Genomic DNA, 16,356 nt, shown 5'->3' with positions numbered 1-16,356 from the left:
GGCTTTGTGTTGGATGACACAAGCATACGGTCAATCAAGGTAGGGATCTAGAAGCAAGAAAGAGCGAAAGTGCGTCCAGTGAAAAGCAGGGGATCTGCCCACCAGCGGCAATCAGGCTGGCACAGATCTCTACTACAAGCCTTCAGATTTCAACCAAGCCACTCGAACCTCCCTCAGGAGCAGAGTACAAATAAATGGACAGCTGAAAGTGTGCCTCTCAGCATTAAAGGTGAATGGGAAAGACACCTGGTGATATGCATCAAGAAACTTAAATTTATTCTTATCCCTTCCCCAAAGGATTCTACTTCTGAAAACCTTTCCTAACAAAATATATCAGAAATACACACACACACACACATGGGGTAGGGGGTTACGCAAATGACAAATTTACTCTCAATAACAATCAGAAACTGGAAACAACCTAAATGCATAAATGAGAGTGGTTAAGCAAATTATCTACATAATTAGGTATTAAGGGCTCATTTTAATGGTTTTTAAAATGTAATAACATAGGAAAATAATTTCGCTAAAATGTTAAAGGTAAAACAGAAAATACAAAAATTATCTCTACTCAGAAAAAAATATTAATATGCCAAAATGTTAATAGTGACCTTTATGGAGTCATGGCCAACAGACCTACGAGAAGATGCTCAGCATCACTGATCATCAGGGTAATGCCCATCCAACCAGTGAGACAGCACCTCACACTTGTCAGAATGGCTATCGTCAATAAATCAACAAACAACAAATGTTGGTGAGGATGTGAAGAACAGGGAACCCCCATGCACTGTTGGTGGGAATGTAAATTGGTGCAGCCACTATGGAAAACAGTACGGAGGTACTTCAAAAAAATAAAAATAGAACTACCATATGACCCAGCAATTCTACTTTTGGGTATTTATGTGAAGAAATCCAAAACACTAATTCGAAAAGTTAGTTGCACCCCTATGTTCACTGCACCATTATTTATAATAGCCAAGATATGGAAGCAACTTGAGTGTCCATCAATGGACAAATGGATAAAAAAGAGGCAGTACATATATACAAATGGAATATTATTCATTAAAAAAATGAAATCTTGCCATTTGTGACAACATGAATGGACCTAGAGGGTATTATGCTAAGTGAAATAAGTCAGAGAGAAACAAAGACCATATGATCTCGTTTATATGTAGAATCAAAAAAACAAAATAAATGAACAAACAAAACTGAATCAAACTCATAGATACAGAGAACAAACTGATGGTTTCAAATGGGAAAGGGGGTTGGAGTGTGGGTGAAAAAGGTGAAAGGATGAAGTATACACTGGCAGTTACAATACAGTCACGGGGATGTGAAGTATAGCACAGGGAATATAGTCAATACTACTGTAATAACCATATATGGTGTCAAGTGGGTACCAGACTTATCAGGGTGATCACTTCGTAAGTATATAAATGTCTAATCACTATGTTGTATACCTGAAACTAATATATTACATGTCAACTGTAATTTAAAAAACAATAAAAAAGTTAACAACAACAAAAAGAACATGTGGGGCTTATTCTAGGTGCCGCTGGCCTGAAGTCGAAGATTTGAGTGAGGAAGGATGATGTAAGGCTAGTAACAAAGGCTAGTGCCAAACCGCAAAGGATCTGCACCCCACAACTGGCCATTTCTTCAGAACTTACTCTATGACTTGAAGCCACTCAATGCCTTGAGGCAGAGGATCTGATCTGATTAGATTTTAAAAGATTTTACCGACAGTAGAGTGCACCCCTGAAATGACAAAGCCTTGAAACTGACCTCTGTCAGTACAGACAGAGATAATCAATCAATCACCAGCTTCCCTGCGGGGAGCTAAGCTGACCAAGCTTCCCTGGTCTCTCCACACAGCATCTTTCTCAGCAGACAATTAAGAGGCTGAGTCTGTACCTTTTCTGCTCCCCTGACAATGGATCCAATGGAAGAAGTAGCTGGGCCAAAAGCATGGTACCAGCCATGTGCATTTTTACCCTTCAGGTTCGTTAAAAGTTTTAGGGATCAAAGCATTTTTTGTGAATCTGAGTCACGGGAAAGTAAGAGTCTGATGGCAGAGGGACCACTGCTGAGAACATGGCCTCGTCTCAAAGTGTGTCCTCCAAGCGCATCCTCCGCCGTTCCCATTCACCGGCACTATGACCTGGCAGCAGGGCCAGCCTCAGCCATTGCACACTCCTGTGGTCAGTCATGCTCATAAAACCTGGACACCACCTCATGCACTTGAGAGGGTTCAGATGTAACTAACATGGGGAAGCAGGCAAACTTCCCTACGAGGTGAACTATGTTGCAGTCCTGCTGGCCACGCAGAGTGGGGCAGAGCCTCCAAAAAGTGGGACACTGGGCACTCCCAGCACTCACCCCAGGGCACATGCTCCAGTACTGTACTTTTCAAAGCGCACAACGCTGTGGAGAACATTTAAAATACTGGAAATACTCTTAGGCCACCACTCTCCACCAGGGTCTCGGCCTGGCCCATGCCTAGGCACACTCACCATTCACCTCCTGTGCCTGAGAGCAGCACAGGGGATAGGAAGATCATCTCTTTAGCTGTCTTTCTCCACTAGAAAACAGGCCCCACCAGAGCAAAGGCATCTCTGTTTTGCTCACCCAGTGCTGGGCACATTATAGGCACAAAATAAATTATTTGTTGAATAAATAAATTCATGTCAAATTTCCTACCATGCCTATCATTAATTCATTTAGTCCTGGGTTTTGTTTTATTTCTGCACTTAACCAGTCTTCTTTGGCTTTCAAAGCAAACTTAGCATCTTTTGACTGAAAAATAGGTAGAAAACAATGAGTCTGAAATTGTGGGCAATATGGCTGGGGCAAGCTGTTGGTTAAGCAAATTATAGCAACAAAATGGGCCAGCTTCCTACAAAGGAGCAAGAAGAAAAACTTAAAAAAAAAGTCAAGAACGAAATAAATACAAGTTGTCTGAGGCTGTTTTGTAACAGAGCAAAATACTAAGTATTTCGAGAACCTATGAAGGAACCACTTGTATGACCATTAACAGTCACCGCGCACTTGCTACGGGACAAATTTTGAGCCAGGCATTCCATCTGGGTTACCTAATTTAATTTTCACAAAAACCTAGACAGGTATTAGAGATGAGGAAACTGAGACACTAATCCAAGACGATGCAGCCAGTTAGTGATTGCAATGACAGGAGCTAGGCAGTCTGCCTGGAGAACCCACTCCAACCACACTATGAACACAGCCCCCGGCAGGAAGTGAAATTGCAACAAAATAAAATCGTGAAGAAAAACAGTCTAACTTTGTACAACCCTATCTCTGTGAGAAAGCAGAAAAATGTAATGATCTCTTTTACAGAGACTTATTAAAGTCAAAGTGTTGCTATTGAAGGCTCACTCTTGATGAGATTAAGATGTGACTGTCTCTCCCTCTCCGGACACCTCCCCACCCCCGCTCTGCACCCTGAGTACATACATGTGTCTGCTTCTCAATACTCCTCCCTGGTAAACCCTCACCTTCTGTGTGATATCATTCCTTTCTCACCTCACCTCAGTGGTGACTCAAACCCCAAGTTGCAGGGCTACAACAGCTGCAGGTATACTCTGGTTTCCAGGCCACACCCTGTCCTGGAGACAGCAAGGCTGAAGAAGTTTACACCACACAAAAATGTGAAATGATACTGTGTCTCCTACTTTTAACAACAAACCTGGCAGATTTGGTCATGCCATCCAGGCTGGCCAGGCAATGACTTTGCGCAGCGCCACTTTCTGAACCCACAGCAGAAGGTGGCTACCCCAGGACAGGGCAGATGCCAGCCACAGCCTCACCTTCCCTTTCAGTGTCTGCAAAGCGTCCAGGTAGGCCGCCAACACAGGCAGGCTCAAAGCCTCCACCAGAGTGGTGTGCAGCCACTGGACCAGCTTGGTGTCCCAGCTCACGCTCGCCAGGGCTTGTCGCACTCTCCTGGCACACTTGTCCACAGCTACTCGGCGCAGCACCGGCTCGTTGCAAGCCTGGAGTGACAGAGCATGAGGGCCACCTTGTTAGCCATGGGGGGCAGGGGCAAGGGAGTCAGCCAGTGAGGCCCGACCTGGGTAGCACCCCCCACAGGCAGCTTCCGGGAGGCTCACCCCTTCGTTGGCCAAGCGGGCAAGCCGGTCACACTGCAGCGCTTTGAGGGTCTTGTTGAATAGCTTGTTCTGGGCCATTGTCCAGCCTGTCCTGTAAGAGAAACTCCAAGGAATTAAATTTAAATCGTGGGGACACTCTACCTGCATGTGCTCCAGTACCAGGGTTAGGCAAGTCTCTGTAACTCGAACTAGCTTAGTCTAAGACCATCGAGCTATAGCACAAGTCCGACATCCCAGTCCCAGCTCGACCATGGAGCCGCCTCAGCATACCTCATACTAATGCACGTGTGCACGTGCGCGCGCACATGCGCGCACACACACACACACACACAAGTTCAACACCAATCAGAGTGAAGTCCTTTGTGCTAGCCAAGCTAACACAGTTAAAATGATCCATTAGTAAATAAAGCATGGCTCCACTGCAGACAGACTTGAATTTCATAAGGTTAACATATCATATAAAAGAGGCAGACAAGATGGGCAAGTATTTTAGGGTACCAAACCTCACGCTAAGGTCTATTTAAATTAGCTTCAAGAACAAAAGTAGAACAAAAATATAACAAATAAAGTGGCTATTCTCCACTCCCCAATAGTCCACACCCCACTAACTTTTCCATGTATATTTTTAACATTTTTCCAGCATACCACACAATTGACAAATACATTTTTGAATGTCTGTTTCATTCTGTTTCATGTAAGTTAACACTGTGTCATTCCAGCACAGGATACAAGTGTGCACACTTCTACCCTGCTTGTGGATGGTAGGATGTGCCCACTACCAACTCAGCTGTGAATCTCTGTAATTAGAAGCCTGTCTCACTGCCCTGTCCCCATCCATCACACCCCATACAGGTGGAGCTTATTAAAGTCCTCTTCGACCCCACTCCTGCCAACCGTAGTTGTTCTGACACTCCAACTCTGGACAGTAACCTTCCTAAAGACACCAAGAGAAAGATGATAAAGAGGCCCAATGAATGTCTGTTTGCCAGACTTCCCAGCCATAAAATAAACTGGTGATTAGCTTACCTTAAAAATTTTTATTTTTTAAGTGAGAGCCAGACCTAAATGAGAACATGGAATGAGACATAAGCAGCATTTCAAACCAGTGGGGATAAAGGAAGTAGGGCTGCAACAACCAGGAGCCAACTGGAGAAAGAAACCCTGGACCCCTATATACCACTCTTTACAGCAAAATTAATTTCAAGTGGAATAAAAAGTTAAATATCAAAAAATAAAATAGTGATTATCTATCTATCCATCCATCCAACCACCTACCCACCTATCCATCATCTAAGAATGAGTAAGGCCTTTCTAAGTATGACCTAAAACCTAGAAGCCATAAAAGGAAGAAATATAAATGTAAAAACATAAGAATTTTAAACTTCTATAAAAGAAAAAATAAAGCATCACAAAGTCAAGCCACAATGGAAAAATAACTGCTATTTCGTTAAAATAGAAAAATTCACTAGAAAATTAAGCAAAAGAGAAAATACTCAAAACAAAAATAATGGGCAAAGAACATGAAAAAGTAGTGCACACAAAAAAACGTATAGTCAACCCTGTGCAAAATCAAACATGCAAATTAAAATAAAATATTATTTTTCACCCATCAAACAGGTAAAAATTAAGAAGTTTACTACTACTCTGTAAGAAAATAGGTCCCTCCATACTTTGTTGATGAAAATACAAATTAGTACAATCTTTTATGAAGTCAAATTGGGAAATCACTTTTGGAAAAAAAATCAATCAAAAAACCTAAGTCATGTCATGTCACTCTGCTCAAAGTTCCACTTCAATCCGTTAAAAGCCTAAGTCACTGTCATGGGCAGTCTGGACTCCACTGCCTCTTCAACATCAGCGTCCACGCCCCTCCCTGACTTCTGTGCTTCATGTCGTCCCCCTCACTCCATGCTCCCACATCACAGCTGGCCCGTGATCCATTCCTTCTCCCTAGAACAATGGCTCCCTTGCCACCTCCTTCAGGTGGCTGCTCAGAAGTCACCTTCTATTCTACTGAGGCCTCCCTTGACTTGCCCTATTTAAAACTACAACACCGACCCCCACCCCGGCTTCCCTAGCTCCCTGTCCAGCCATATCACCACCTCACATTCTATCCATTTTATTTATCTGTTTAGTCGTCTCCCTCAGCTAGAATGTAAAGGCCAAGATGACAGGGACTTTTGTCGGTTTTGTTTAAGTGCCAGATCCCAGCATGTAAAAGTGTCTGACACACAGTAGGGACTTGACACCTGCCAAATAAGTAAATGGATGAATTGTGTGTGTATGACATTCTAAGTCAGGTAAACGGCTAAGCATGAACTCAAACTCTCACACTTGCTACCACACTAAGCCTATGGGGACTGAGCAGCAGAGGACACTGAAATGTGACTTAGGCACACCATAGGTCTAGCCCTTCACCACGACAGGGCAGTCAAGTAATCTCAGGGTCTCTGACTTCACAGCAGACCAGCCCGTGTCCCATCGTACCCTATCAGGGAAGTGCCCTATTTTCTCAGCTCCTCTAAGAACACCGTCAGCATGGCCCAGTTGCCATGCAGAGGGAGGACGATGGCTCCTTGTAATTCACTCTGTACAGCTATCCCACTGTCCTTAGAGTAAATGTACTCGAGAAAGGAGGAAAATCATGGTCTGACTTCTCTCTCTTCTGTAAAATAAACCACTGACATGTCTCCATCTCACACCTGACCACAGCTACGCAGCCTAGGAGACTACTGACTCGGAGCCAGGCCACTGAACAGGCCGCAATGACAAGCTGACTACGGCCCTCAGGCTCCCTAACAGTAAAAAAGACACGGAAGAGGTGATCTCTGAGGCTCCTCCCAGCAGTGCAGACTCAGGTTGGCCACGACCCTGGATGGAAGCAAAAGCAGCTGCCATTCACAATCACAGACTTCTTCAGCTTTCCTTGCTACACAAAGTCTTTAGCCTACAAATCTCCCACTCTTGTAAATCCCTTGTGGGGTACCAGAAGCCATCTTAGGTTTCTTGGAATTGTCCTTTTTCTTATTTTCCCCCACTTCTCTTGGCTTAATCCGGCCTACTTCAAGATCCAGTCTATTTTTGCTGTTGTTTGATATTGAGATTTTGGACTTAGGAGGCGGGAAGTGGAAGCGTCAACTCAGTGCTGGGACTCAGGACACCTTGGGACCAGGACAGCTTGTAGGAACCAGCTGGTTCACATTATATAAATGGAGAATGCACTCGCACAAGTCACACCTCTCATATGTGGTGTCTGGGGGGTCTGCGGATCTGGTCGCGGTGGCAGGAGACAGAGGATGTTCACGAGGAGTTTAAAAAGCTTCCTGGCTAATACACTTCTCTGTTTTTGCTGGCTGGTTCTGCTCTTCTGGTGGGCATTTAGGTGGTGTCTCTTTGCCTGCTCTTAAGTACAGTGGCAGTGACCACCCCTCCTTTTCCCATACACGCATGCACACAGCGATCTGCATCTTTATCCGGTTGTGCAAGTATCTCTGTGGGATAATTTCTAGAGGTTGAAATGGAAGCTCAAAGGTGTTCTGTGTTAAAATTTTCGAATTCGCAGTTCTGTGAAAACAGTATGTATAAAGAACCTTGAAAGCGGCATCACACTGCAGCCTCACTCCCAGCAGTGATGCTTAGTGACAATCAAACAGGTCACGCAACCAGTACGGTTTCATCATGTTCAACAATCTCCTAAGCTTTCTTTAAGCTTATGTTGCAAACTTTAGTTCCAAGGACAATGAGTGAGGTATAATTTATTTATGAAGCATAATGTATTTATGAAGCACCAACGGCACTTCCAAAATTATCCCATTCTTTATTATATAATGGGATGTTTTCTATATTTGTTTTTCTTACTTTATATATATTCTGAAGCTCAAATGGTGGGAGTAAGAAAAATGATGTGAACAAAATGGGAGGAGGGTTAGAAAGCTATTTAAAAATTACTCCCATACACCAACAGCAGCTGAAATTAAATTAAAAAACCACAATGTTGAGAGTCTAAAATCCCCCCAAAAAGTTTGTAGAGTTGTTGTTGGATATATAACAAAGTGATTCCAAGAACTGAAACATGTTCTCTATATTTTGCCAGCTTCGTGGGAGGCTGGAAAATTAAGTGGGCAGAAAAGAAAGAACTAACCCAAGATTAAGATAAAGAGCATGCAAAAGATATAATTAAGGAAAATTTTAAAAACAGGAGACAGAACTTTAAATATAAGTCTAAACAGTCGAATAGCTGATGGGAACTGTGGTGAGTCAACACACTCCCCCCACCCAAACCTATTCAATTTTCATGACTACAAAAACGCCTAGTCTTCATTTCTTAGATGAGATCAGATCATCTTGTTCTCCATGCTCTGACTGAACCTAAAATAACATTCTGACCTCTGGCTCATCTTATCCAAAGAAGCCAAAAAGTTACACTGGCCCTAGAAAAGCCTGATATTTGCAAAGGTAATTATTCTTTCTCTGATAGAGACTAATTTTTCAAGGGAGATGAATCCAGTATTAAAATGTCTAAAGAATTTTTTTAAACCAGAAGTCAAACTGGGAGAGACAAAGAACATCAGAGAGATGGAACAGGTCACATTTACCTTTTCAGATTATAAAAATTCTTTCCTTAAACACCAGGAAAAAGGAAGGAAAAAATGAAGGGCAGCAGGGGAGATAGAGAGGGAAGAGGAGGAGGAGGAGGAAGGGAGGGAAAATAAACAACTCAGAGACCTTGGACTCAAAATTTCAAACATCCAACCTAAGATTAATACGCAGATACACATACAATATTGAGGGATATAATTAGAGCAAATTTAAAAAAGGAGAATGGTTTTCTTTTAGCAGATTTCAGAAAAGTCTTGATTTCTAAGATAAGATAACCTGCTTTAGGACACTAGACTCTTCTGCTGAAATGTTGGAAATGTCCTAGAATCCATTTGAGCGATACTGACACATGTCATGTGTCAGGAGTATTTCGTTGAACACCTTTCAAAAGCTGTGCATGTAATTAAACTTGGCATTTGAGAAACATCGGCGGGGAGGCGGGGGGAAGCTGGTTCAATTTCTTTAGGACAGTCGGGCATGAGGGACATTTAAACTGTTTCACAAAATATTAGGCATTACCAATGAAAGTCAGAGTCAGCTGGGAGGGTTTCATTTTCTATACACACAAAGTCATTTGAAGGCAGTTTCTACTGAAATAATTCAAGAGGGGGAAACAGGGCCCTAACAGAACACTAAGTTTCTGACTCCACTGATAATCAGTAAGCTCTCTGAGGAAAACAAATTCTTAGTCCTATCGTTCACGAGTTCTTGATATGAGAATCTGTAATTTTACATAATTTTATACAGGAAGACAAGAAGCAGCAATTTAATAATCAAGTCAAGGGAAAGAACGGCTACAAGATGATTATAATCAGAACAAAGGGAACTAACTGCAAGCTCCAAACTGCTTACAAATCCAGAGTTTGGGGACAAGGTCATAAAGTGGTGACCTCTGAAAGTGAAGCCAATACATATCACCAAACAATGAGATCAGCTGTGTACAAAAGTGACCTACATGAAGAGATGGTTTGTAAGCCTGTCACTAATAAGATAAGGACACCTCTAAAATCTCATTAGACACTAATGAATAATCTGAGATAAACTGAGCACTAATGAATCACATCAATCTGTGGCAGTGTCATAATGTAAGGATGGAGGTGCTCATGGAGAAAGACAAGTTGATGATAAGAGTCTGTTGGTGCTTCTCGCAGGACAGGGCAGGTGCAGGTGCGGGCAAGTGCAAGTATGCCCCGGCCTATTCTGCGGGCTCCTCCAGCTTTGAGGAAAGATGGGTGCATTTGGCTCCCTGGTTGGAGGACAGGCCCCGGGGCAGACTCACACTCCCACCCACTTCTGGGACAGCAGTCTCCCAGACTCTCCAACTGAGCATCAATGCTCTGGCCCGGTCACCCAGTGTCTCACTTAACCCGCCCTCCAGCTATCTCTCTCCTTATGAATTAAGAAACTGGTATTCACATGTATTATCAAGTCTCTGATAATTTTGGTAAGTAGAGTCTCCAAAAAAACTTCTTGATCGTGACCAGGGTCAACTGATAAAAAAATAGCTAATGCAGTTCTCCCATGTGGTTTCTGAAATTGCACACTGAGGACACCACAAAGGGATACATAACTGTGTGAGGCCACCTTGTTCAGCACCACTAACTGGTCTCTTTTTACTGTCCTTAAAGAGAGGGTAATAGTCAAGAACACGGGGCTCTGAATAAAGACTGCCTGCTCCATCACTTCTTAACTAAGGTTCCTTAACCTCCCTAAGCTCAGTTTCTGTGTCCTGTAAAACAGACGAAGAAGGGCCATACCTCCAAGGGTTATTGTGAGGACTAGGAGATCATGCACATGAATTGCTGGCACAATGCCTGGCACCTAGAAGGCACTCAGCAAATAGCAGTTTTTGTTACCACCACTGTCATCGTTTTTATTATCAACTGTAACAACAGTGCTAAACCGTTCTGAGTTCGCTGGCTCTGGTGATGTCCCAGCAGGTAACCTTCGCTCACAGCAGTTTTCCTCTTTACCTGAAGCTCTGGAGAACACGTCCTCTTTGTAGGGCACACGTTAATTTCAATTCAAGACCCCCAACAACTTCTTCACAAGCTCTTCACCCAAGGGCGGGACTGCTCCTCCTTCACAGCACCTGATTGCACGAGCACACCTGCTCCATCTCACCGTGGCATTCCACCAGACTCATGAACCACAACAACTGCCTCCACTTCCCCACTCTTCTTCCTACCAAACGTCCTTTTCCTCTGCCACTATCAGAAAATAAGCACTCCCCAATCTTATGGCAAGTGTGCAAAGGTTTTAGCATCCCTTACACATAGCAGGTAACTAGAGAGCAAGCCATCAGGGAAGTGCAAATTAAAACCAAGATGAGATGTCACTTCGCACTCACTAGGACGGTCGTAATAAAGAAAAAGACAAATAATACTAAGTGTTGGCAAAGATGTGAAGAAACAGAACTCTCTTACATTGCCCTTGGGAACATAAAATGGTGTAGCCCCTTTGGAAACCAGTCTGGAGATTCCTCAAAAGTTAAACATAAGTTACCATATGACCCAGCAATCCTACTCCTCAGTATACATGCAAAAGAACTGAAAACTTATGTCCACATAAGTACATAAATGTTCCTAGCAGCATATTCATAATCTCCAGAAAGTATCAGCAACCCAAATATCCATCAACAGATAAATGGATAAATAGCATGTAGTCCACTGCGTGGTCCATCAAATACCATTTGCAATAAAAAGGAAGAAATACTGACACATGCTACAACATGCATGAACCCGGCAAACATTCCGCTAAGTGTGAGAAGTCAGACACAAAGACACATATTGTATGATTCCATTCCTATGAAAATTGCAGAACAGGTGAATTTAGAGACACAGAAAGTACCAGGGGTTGGAAGGGTTGAGAGGAAATGGGAAGTGACTGTTAACAGATATAAAATTTCTTTTTAGGTTGATGAAAATGTTCATTAAATTGACTGTGGTGATGAATATATTAAAATGTACACATTAAGCAGGTGAACTGTATACTATGTCAATTTGACCTTCATAAAGTTGTTGTGCAGCAAGCAAAAGATAAACAAATGTTTGCCAAATAAACACTGATAGGACGTGAAGAGGAGTATGGAGTCCCCGGGTCAGTGGGAAGCCAGGGAATGAAACTAGCCAGCAGACTCATGGAAATGGGAAACCACGGACTGCAAATCTATTTTTAAAAGCCATTCATATTAAACATTTCAGGTGATTCCAAATAAACATTTTCATTATTCTAGTTGTAGACCATATAAACTAGTATCTCACAATTATACATTGTGGTTTTGAGGGGGGTTTTTTGTTTGTTTGTTTTAATATAATCTGGGTAACTCCCATATCACATCTTGTACATATAAGCTACAGAGTTCATTATACTTATGAAATTTAATTCACTTATTTATTCAATAAATGTTTATCATGTGCCTACTGTGTCCCAAGCAGTGTCTCAGGTTTTGGGAACGCAGATGGCTGAGATGCAAGCCCTGCTCGTGGGCAGCTCACTGCACAGTGAGCTGGGAGTTATGATGCAGAGTTAAGAGAACATTCTGACTGTGTGGATGCAAATGAAATAATGAAGTAAGCACCTAGTAAACATGTTTCGATGCAGATGACACAAAACATTTACAGTATAGCAAGCATTAATCTGTAGTGACCAGTCCTCCTGAGGAAAGGCCTACCTGTTGACATGCTCCTCCCAATCCTCTGGTGGGGGAGGGGCATCTGCATCAGTCCTGGCGAAGATGACATGCCTTTCACACTCGTTCATCACGCTGCGTGCCTTCTGATTGTCGTAGAGTGGCACAGGGGTTGATGTGACTGTCTCCACGTCTATTGGGACGTCTGATTCACTGTAAACAGGTCAGAAAATAGGACCAGGCCACACGTACTTTAAACAACACAGGTGTTTAATGATCATCTGGTTGCCAAAAATGTCTCTTTAACATAATCAGCTTTAAAATAGGTATAAGAACATATTCATAAGAAAATTATGATCCAAACTCATCTTTCCCTCACTTGTTGAGATCTCTACCCTTTGACACACTCATACATGCTAAGGGGAGGGGGGCGGCAAAAAGTCATTTTAAAACGAGTCTATGCACAAAATGACAAACAGCTATTTTTTTAAGAAAGACAAATATATTCCAAGAGTAAATAGTTGATTGCCTAGATGTGCTTTCCAATATAATAGCTGTAAGACACATGCAACTATTTAAACAAATAAAAATTAAATAGAATTAAAAATTCAGTTCCTTGGTCACACCAGCCACATTTTAAGCACTCAACAAACATATGTGGCCAGCGGCTACCCCAGTGGATAGCACGGTTACAGAACATTTCTATCACTGCAGAGTTCTGCTGGACAGTCCTGATCTAGTTTTAAGACAAACTTTCCCTTACACTAGCAAGTTAACTGGTAGTAAATTATATGCTGTAAAAGCCCAGGATTGTCTAAGAGCACTTAGAACGTAGACACCTTAGCTATTTAATTCACTGTGAAAAGAGCTGAGAACATAAACAACTAGAAATAGACAGCTGAAGGATCTTTCAGGTTCTAAAATGTTAACAAAATCCCAGTGCTACACAGGTCCTTCACTGCACCAACTTTGTCACCCAGAATACTATGCCAGTCACAATGGCCAATTTGCTATCTGCCAAACATCACCTTTAACTTTCTGACCTCAACGACCCTACTGTATCCATTCCCAATGGTTGGAATAATCACATCATTATTATATGAAGTGAAATCATGAGCAGCTAGATTGAGTGGCAGGTGGCAGAGCTGATTACCTTCTCTGGACCAGACATGGCAAGGGATGCAGACTTGTGCGCCTAAAAGAGAACTCTTGATTTCACCACTCCAACTACCCTCCTGAGTCCACCCCAACTCATGGCACCACCCAGTTGCTCAAGCCAGAAATCCACAAGTTATCCTAGTTCCTTCCACCTTGCCCCTTAATCTTGGCCCCTTTTTCCAATTCGCTACAGCAGGTCCTGTTGACTCTGCCTAAGAAATATACCTCAAGGCCACTCATTTTTCTTCATCTGTATTATTTCCCCTCCCACCTAAGCCACCGTGACCTCTGGCTCCCACCACTGCAATGGCCTCCTAGAAGGTATTCTCTGTCTCACTTCTATACTTTGATCTATTCAACAAAAGTTCAAAGTGATCTTTAAAAGACATAAATGCAATATCTAGCTTAAAATCCTTCAATGACTTCTTACCACTCTTAGAATCAAATTCCTACATGAAGTAGTCCCACCAACTTCTCCCCTGGCTCCCACTTAACATCCCAGTTGCAACCAGATTCCAGACACAACAGTATAAAAAGTCTCTAGGACACGCCCAGCTCTCACTTTCAAGGCCTATAAATGGAGGTGACTTTTAAGAGGAAAACATTTTCTAAGTACTGAAATAACCAAGTCCATAGAATCTCATTTTAAAAAAACGGCATGAGATAGGAACACAGGAGTTTCAATGTTAACAAGAAACTATTACATAACTAAGAGAACAAGATTTCCAATTCTATTTAAAGGAGCTCATCAGTTATGCCCTGGGCCAGAGGCACCAGGCCTACGCTGATTATTCTCTGAAGTCACAGATCCTGTCCCCTATACAATCCAAAAGCCAACAAAATACTGCCCTTATTGGAAAGTGAAATAAAAACCACTACTCTGCATGTGTTTAAAACATACACATCACGGTACCTCTAGCTCAGTAGGGAACCTAAAGAAGCAAAATACAAGATTTCTATTCCCCAACAAACCTAAAACCTGTGCTAAAGGAAAGATTAAACATTAGGTCAGATTAAAACAAACAAACAAAAAAAAAACCCTTCCCCAAAAGTTTATAAAATTATCAAGAGTGTGATTTGATCATCAAAATAGAATATATCAACAAATCTCGAAATATAATTAGAACACCTTAAAGCTCAAAAGAATTACTAAACAAGTTTATTTAGGCCAAATGTAATCATATCACCTATTACATACTAAATTTATGAAAAAGTTCCTTACCCTATAATGTAGGCCGGCTGAAAATACAATCAGACCTAAGAAGGTAAGATCACCCATGGGTGACAGTTCTGTAACAAGCTAAGGCAGAAAGCAAGGTCTTGGGAATATGCTCCTAAACTTTGCAGGTGAAGCCAGAAAAGAAATCGCATTCCCATAAAAAGGTTATTGTTGCCAGTGTTGGAGCAAGCCAGAACACTGGACTAAAGGAATGAGTCTAATACTGTGTGGCAGTTTTTAAAAGTCATCTCTTCCGTCTTTTTCTTCACCAGTTAAATAATCGTCTTCAATTTCCTCTTTCCATACAAGTCCTATTATCTAAATGGAATAGGTGGTTTGCTTTCCTTTGAACATCTTGCTTTCCTAAATCGTTAGATGTCTTGAGTGTTGATGTCCACACATAGGCTTGGGATCCTCCCGCTGCTTTACCCGAGGTGCCTGAATTAAACATCCATGCCCCTCACAGTAAAATCCTCTCGAATCCCCACCATCTGATCACTGCCCGGTTAGAGCAATGGCAGCCCGTAGGAGAGGAGCCCACACTCACATGGTACTTTCGTGCTGCCTCCGGGGAGTAACAAAGAGCGTGCGGGTGGGCCGAGCACTACTGGCATCTGGGTGGGCACTCCATGGCTTGGCATAGCTGTGATCCAGAAAAACCAGGTCCAGCTCCCGCTCGTGCACTGAAAGCTGGAAGAGCAGCGAGGTGCCCATGCGTCGTGCTGAGGTCTGGAAGTCCCTCTCTGCACCCCGGTGGGCCATGTCAGTAGAGGGGTAGCAGGTCAGAGAACGGGTGTCCGTATGCTAGTCACCTGCAGTGGAAAGTTTCAGTCAATTCAGATATTCTAAATGTCGTCCAACCTGGAGCATCTCATATGGCTTCTTGCTTTTGAGACCTTCTAGCATTCATAGTTGGGTGTTCATGACAACAGAGAGCCTGGCCTACCAGGAGGGATCCTGATATCCCACATCACTCCCCAAAGAGGCTATGGCACCACAAGTTCCTCCATACTCAGTCTCTACAAAATTCGTTCCCTGGAAACCTGAGCGACGCCACAGATCCCAAAGGCCTCCTATGGACAGAAAATAATTTTCCCTGGCCAGCGCCTTAGATTTCCTATGTGAGCCAGAAGAGTCTGGGCAAACAAGAGGAATCAAATATTCATTCTTCCCAAGCTACGGGTCGCTTTGCTCCTCACCATTCCCTAAAGCTTCATGGGCACCGCAGTGTCAGTGGGACAACGTGGGCCTCAGGAAGCCCCTGAAGTCTCTTGTTTTTGTTAAACAAAAGTTTTGCAACGACTTCATAACACTCCGGAGTTTTAAAACACACAAATGAGGGTTATTCCGCGAAGCCGGTAACAAAATGCCACCCCGAGAGGGCGTCTCCCACAGTCGCGGCGGTCGGTGGCCGCAAACCGTCTGGGGCTGCGGCCACCCCGAGGGGTCTCGTCACTGACCCTCCAAACGGCCCCATCCAGTAGGCGGGGCTTATCGTTCTCACTTCACAGACGAAGGCGCCGGCTCAGGGGGGTGAAGTGACTTAGCCAAGGTCACCGAGAGTTCGTGACAAGGAGTCGTCCTCCCCGCCCCCCGCGCCGGGCCCGGGACTGCTCGGCGCC

The 16,356-nt window shown here is 43.1% G+C and overlaps 1 protein-coding gene across 4 annotated transcripts in view; it reads right to left on the bottom strand.

Moving 5' to 3' along the window:
• Positions 1–16,339, bottom strand: part of KANSL3 (KAT8 regulatory NSL complex subunit 3) — a 41,436-nt gene extending 25,097 nt beyond the window's left edge. The window contains exons 1-6 of one of the 4 annotated variants that reach the window (XM_025045030.1): positions 16,195–16,339; positions 15,282–15,546; positions 12,400–12,570; positions 4,128–4,218; positions 3,825–4,010; positions 1–47 (exon numbers count right to left, since the gene is read on the bottom strand). The exon at positions 1–47 is cut by the window's left edge and continues 91 nt beyond it. In XM_025045030.1, the coding sequence (XP_024900798.1) occupies positions 1–47; positions 3,825–4,010; positions 4,128–4,218; positions 12,400–12,570; positions 15,282–15,496 (710 nt within the window). In that variant the 5' untranslated portion in view covers positions 15,497–15,546; positions 16,195–16,339. Of the gene's footprint in view, positions 48–3,824; positions 4,011–4,127; positions 4,219–12,399; positions 12,571–14,737; positions 16,165–16,194 lie in introns of those variants that run through there. The other 3 variants (XM_025045031.1, XM_025045032.1, XM_025045033.1) reach the window with 3 other exon arrangements.
• Between the last annotated feature and the right edge of the window lie 17 nt (positions 16,340–16,356).

Source organism: Pteropus alecto, unplaced genomic scaffold, assembly GCF_000325575.1.
Source record: "Pteropus alecto unplaced genomic scaffold, ASM32557v1 scaffold223, whole genome shotgun sequence".
Classification (NCBI taxonomy): Eukaryota; Metazoa; Chordata; class Mammalia; order Chiroptera; family Pteropodidae; genus Pteropus; species Pteropus alecto.
The sequence above is the reverse complement of the archived record's forward strand: the minus strand, read 5'-3'. Positions and strand labels throughout refer to the sequence as shown.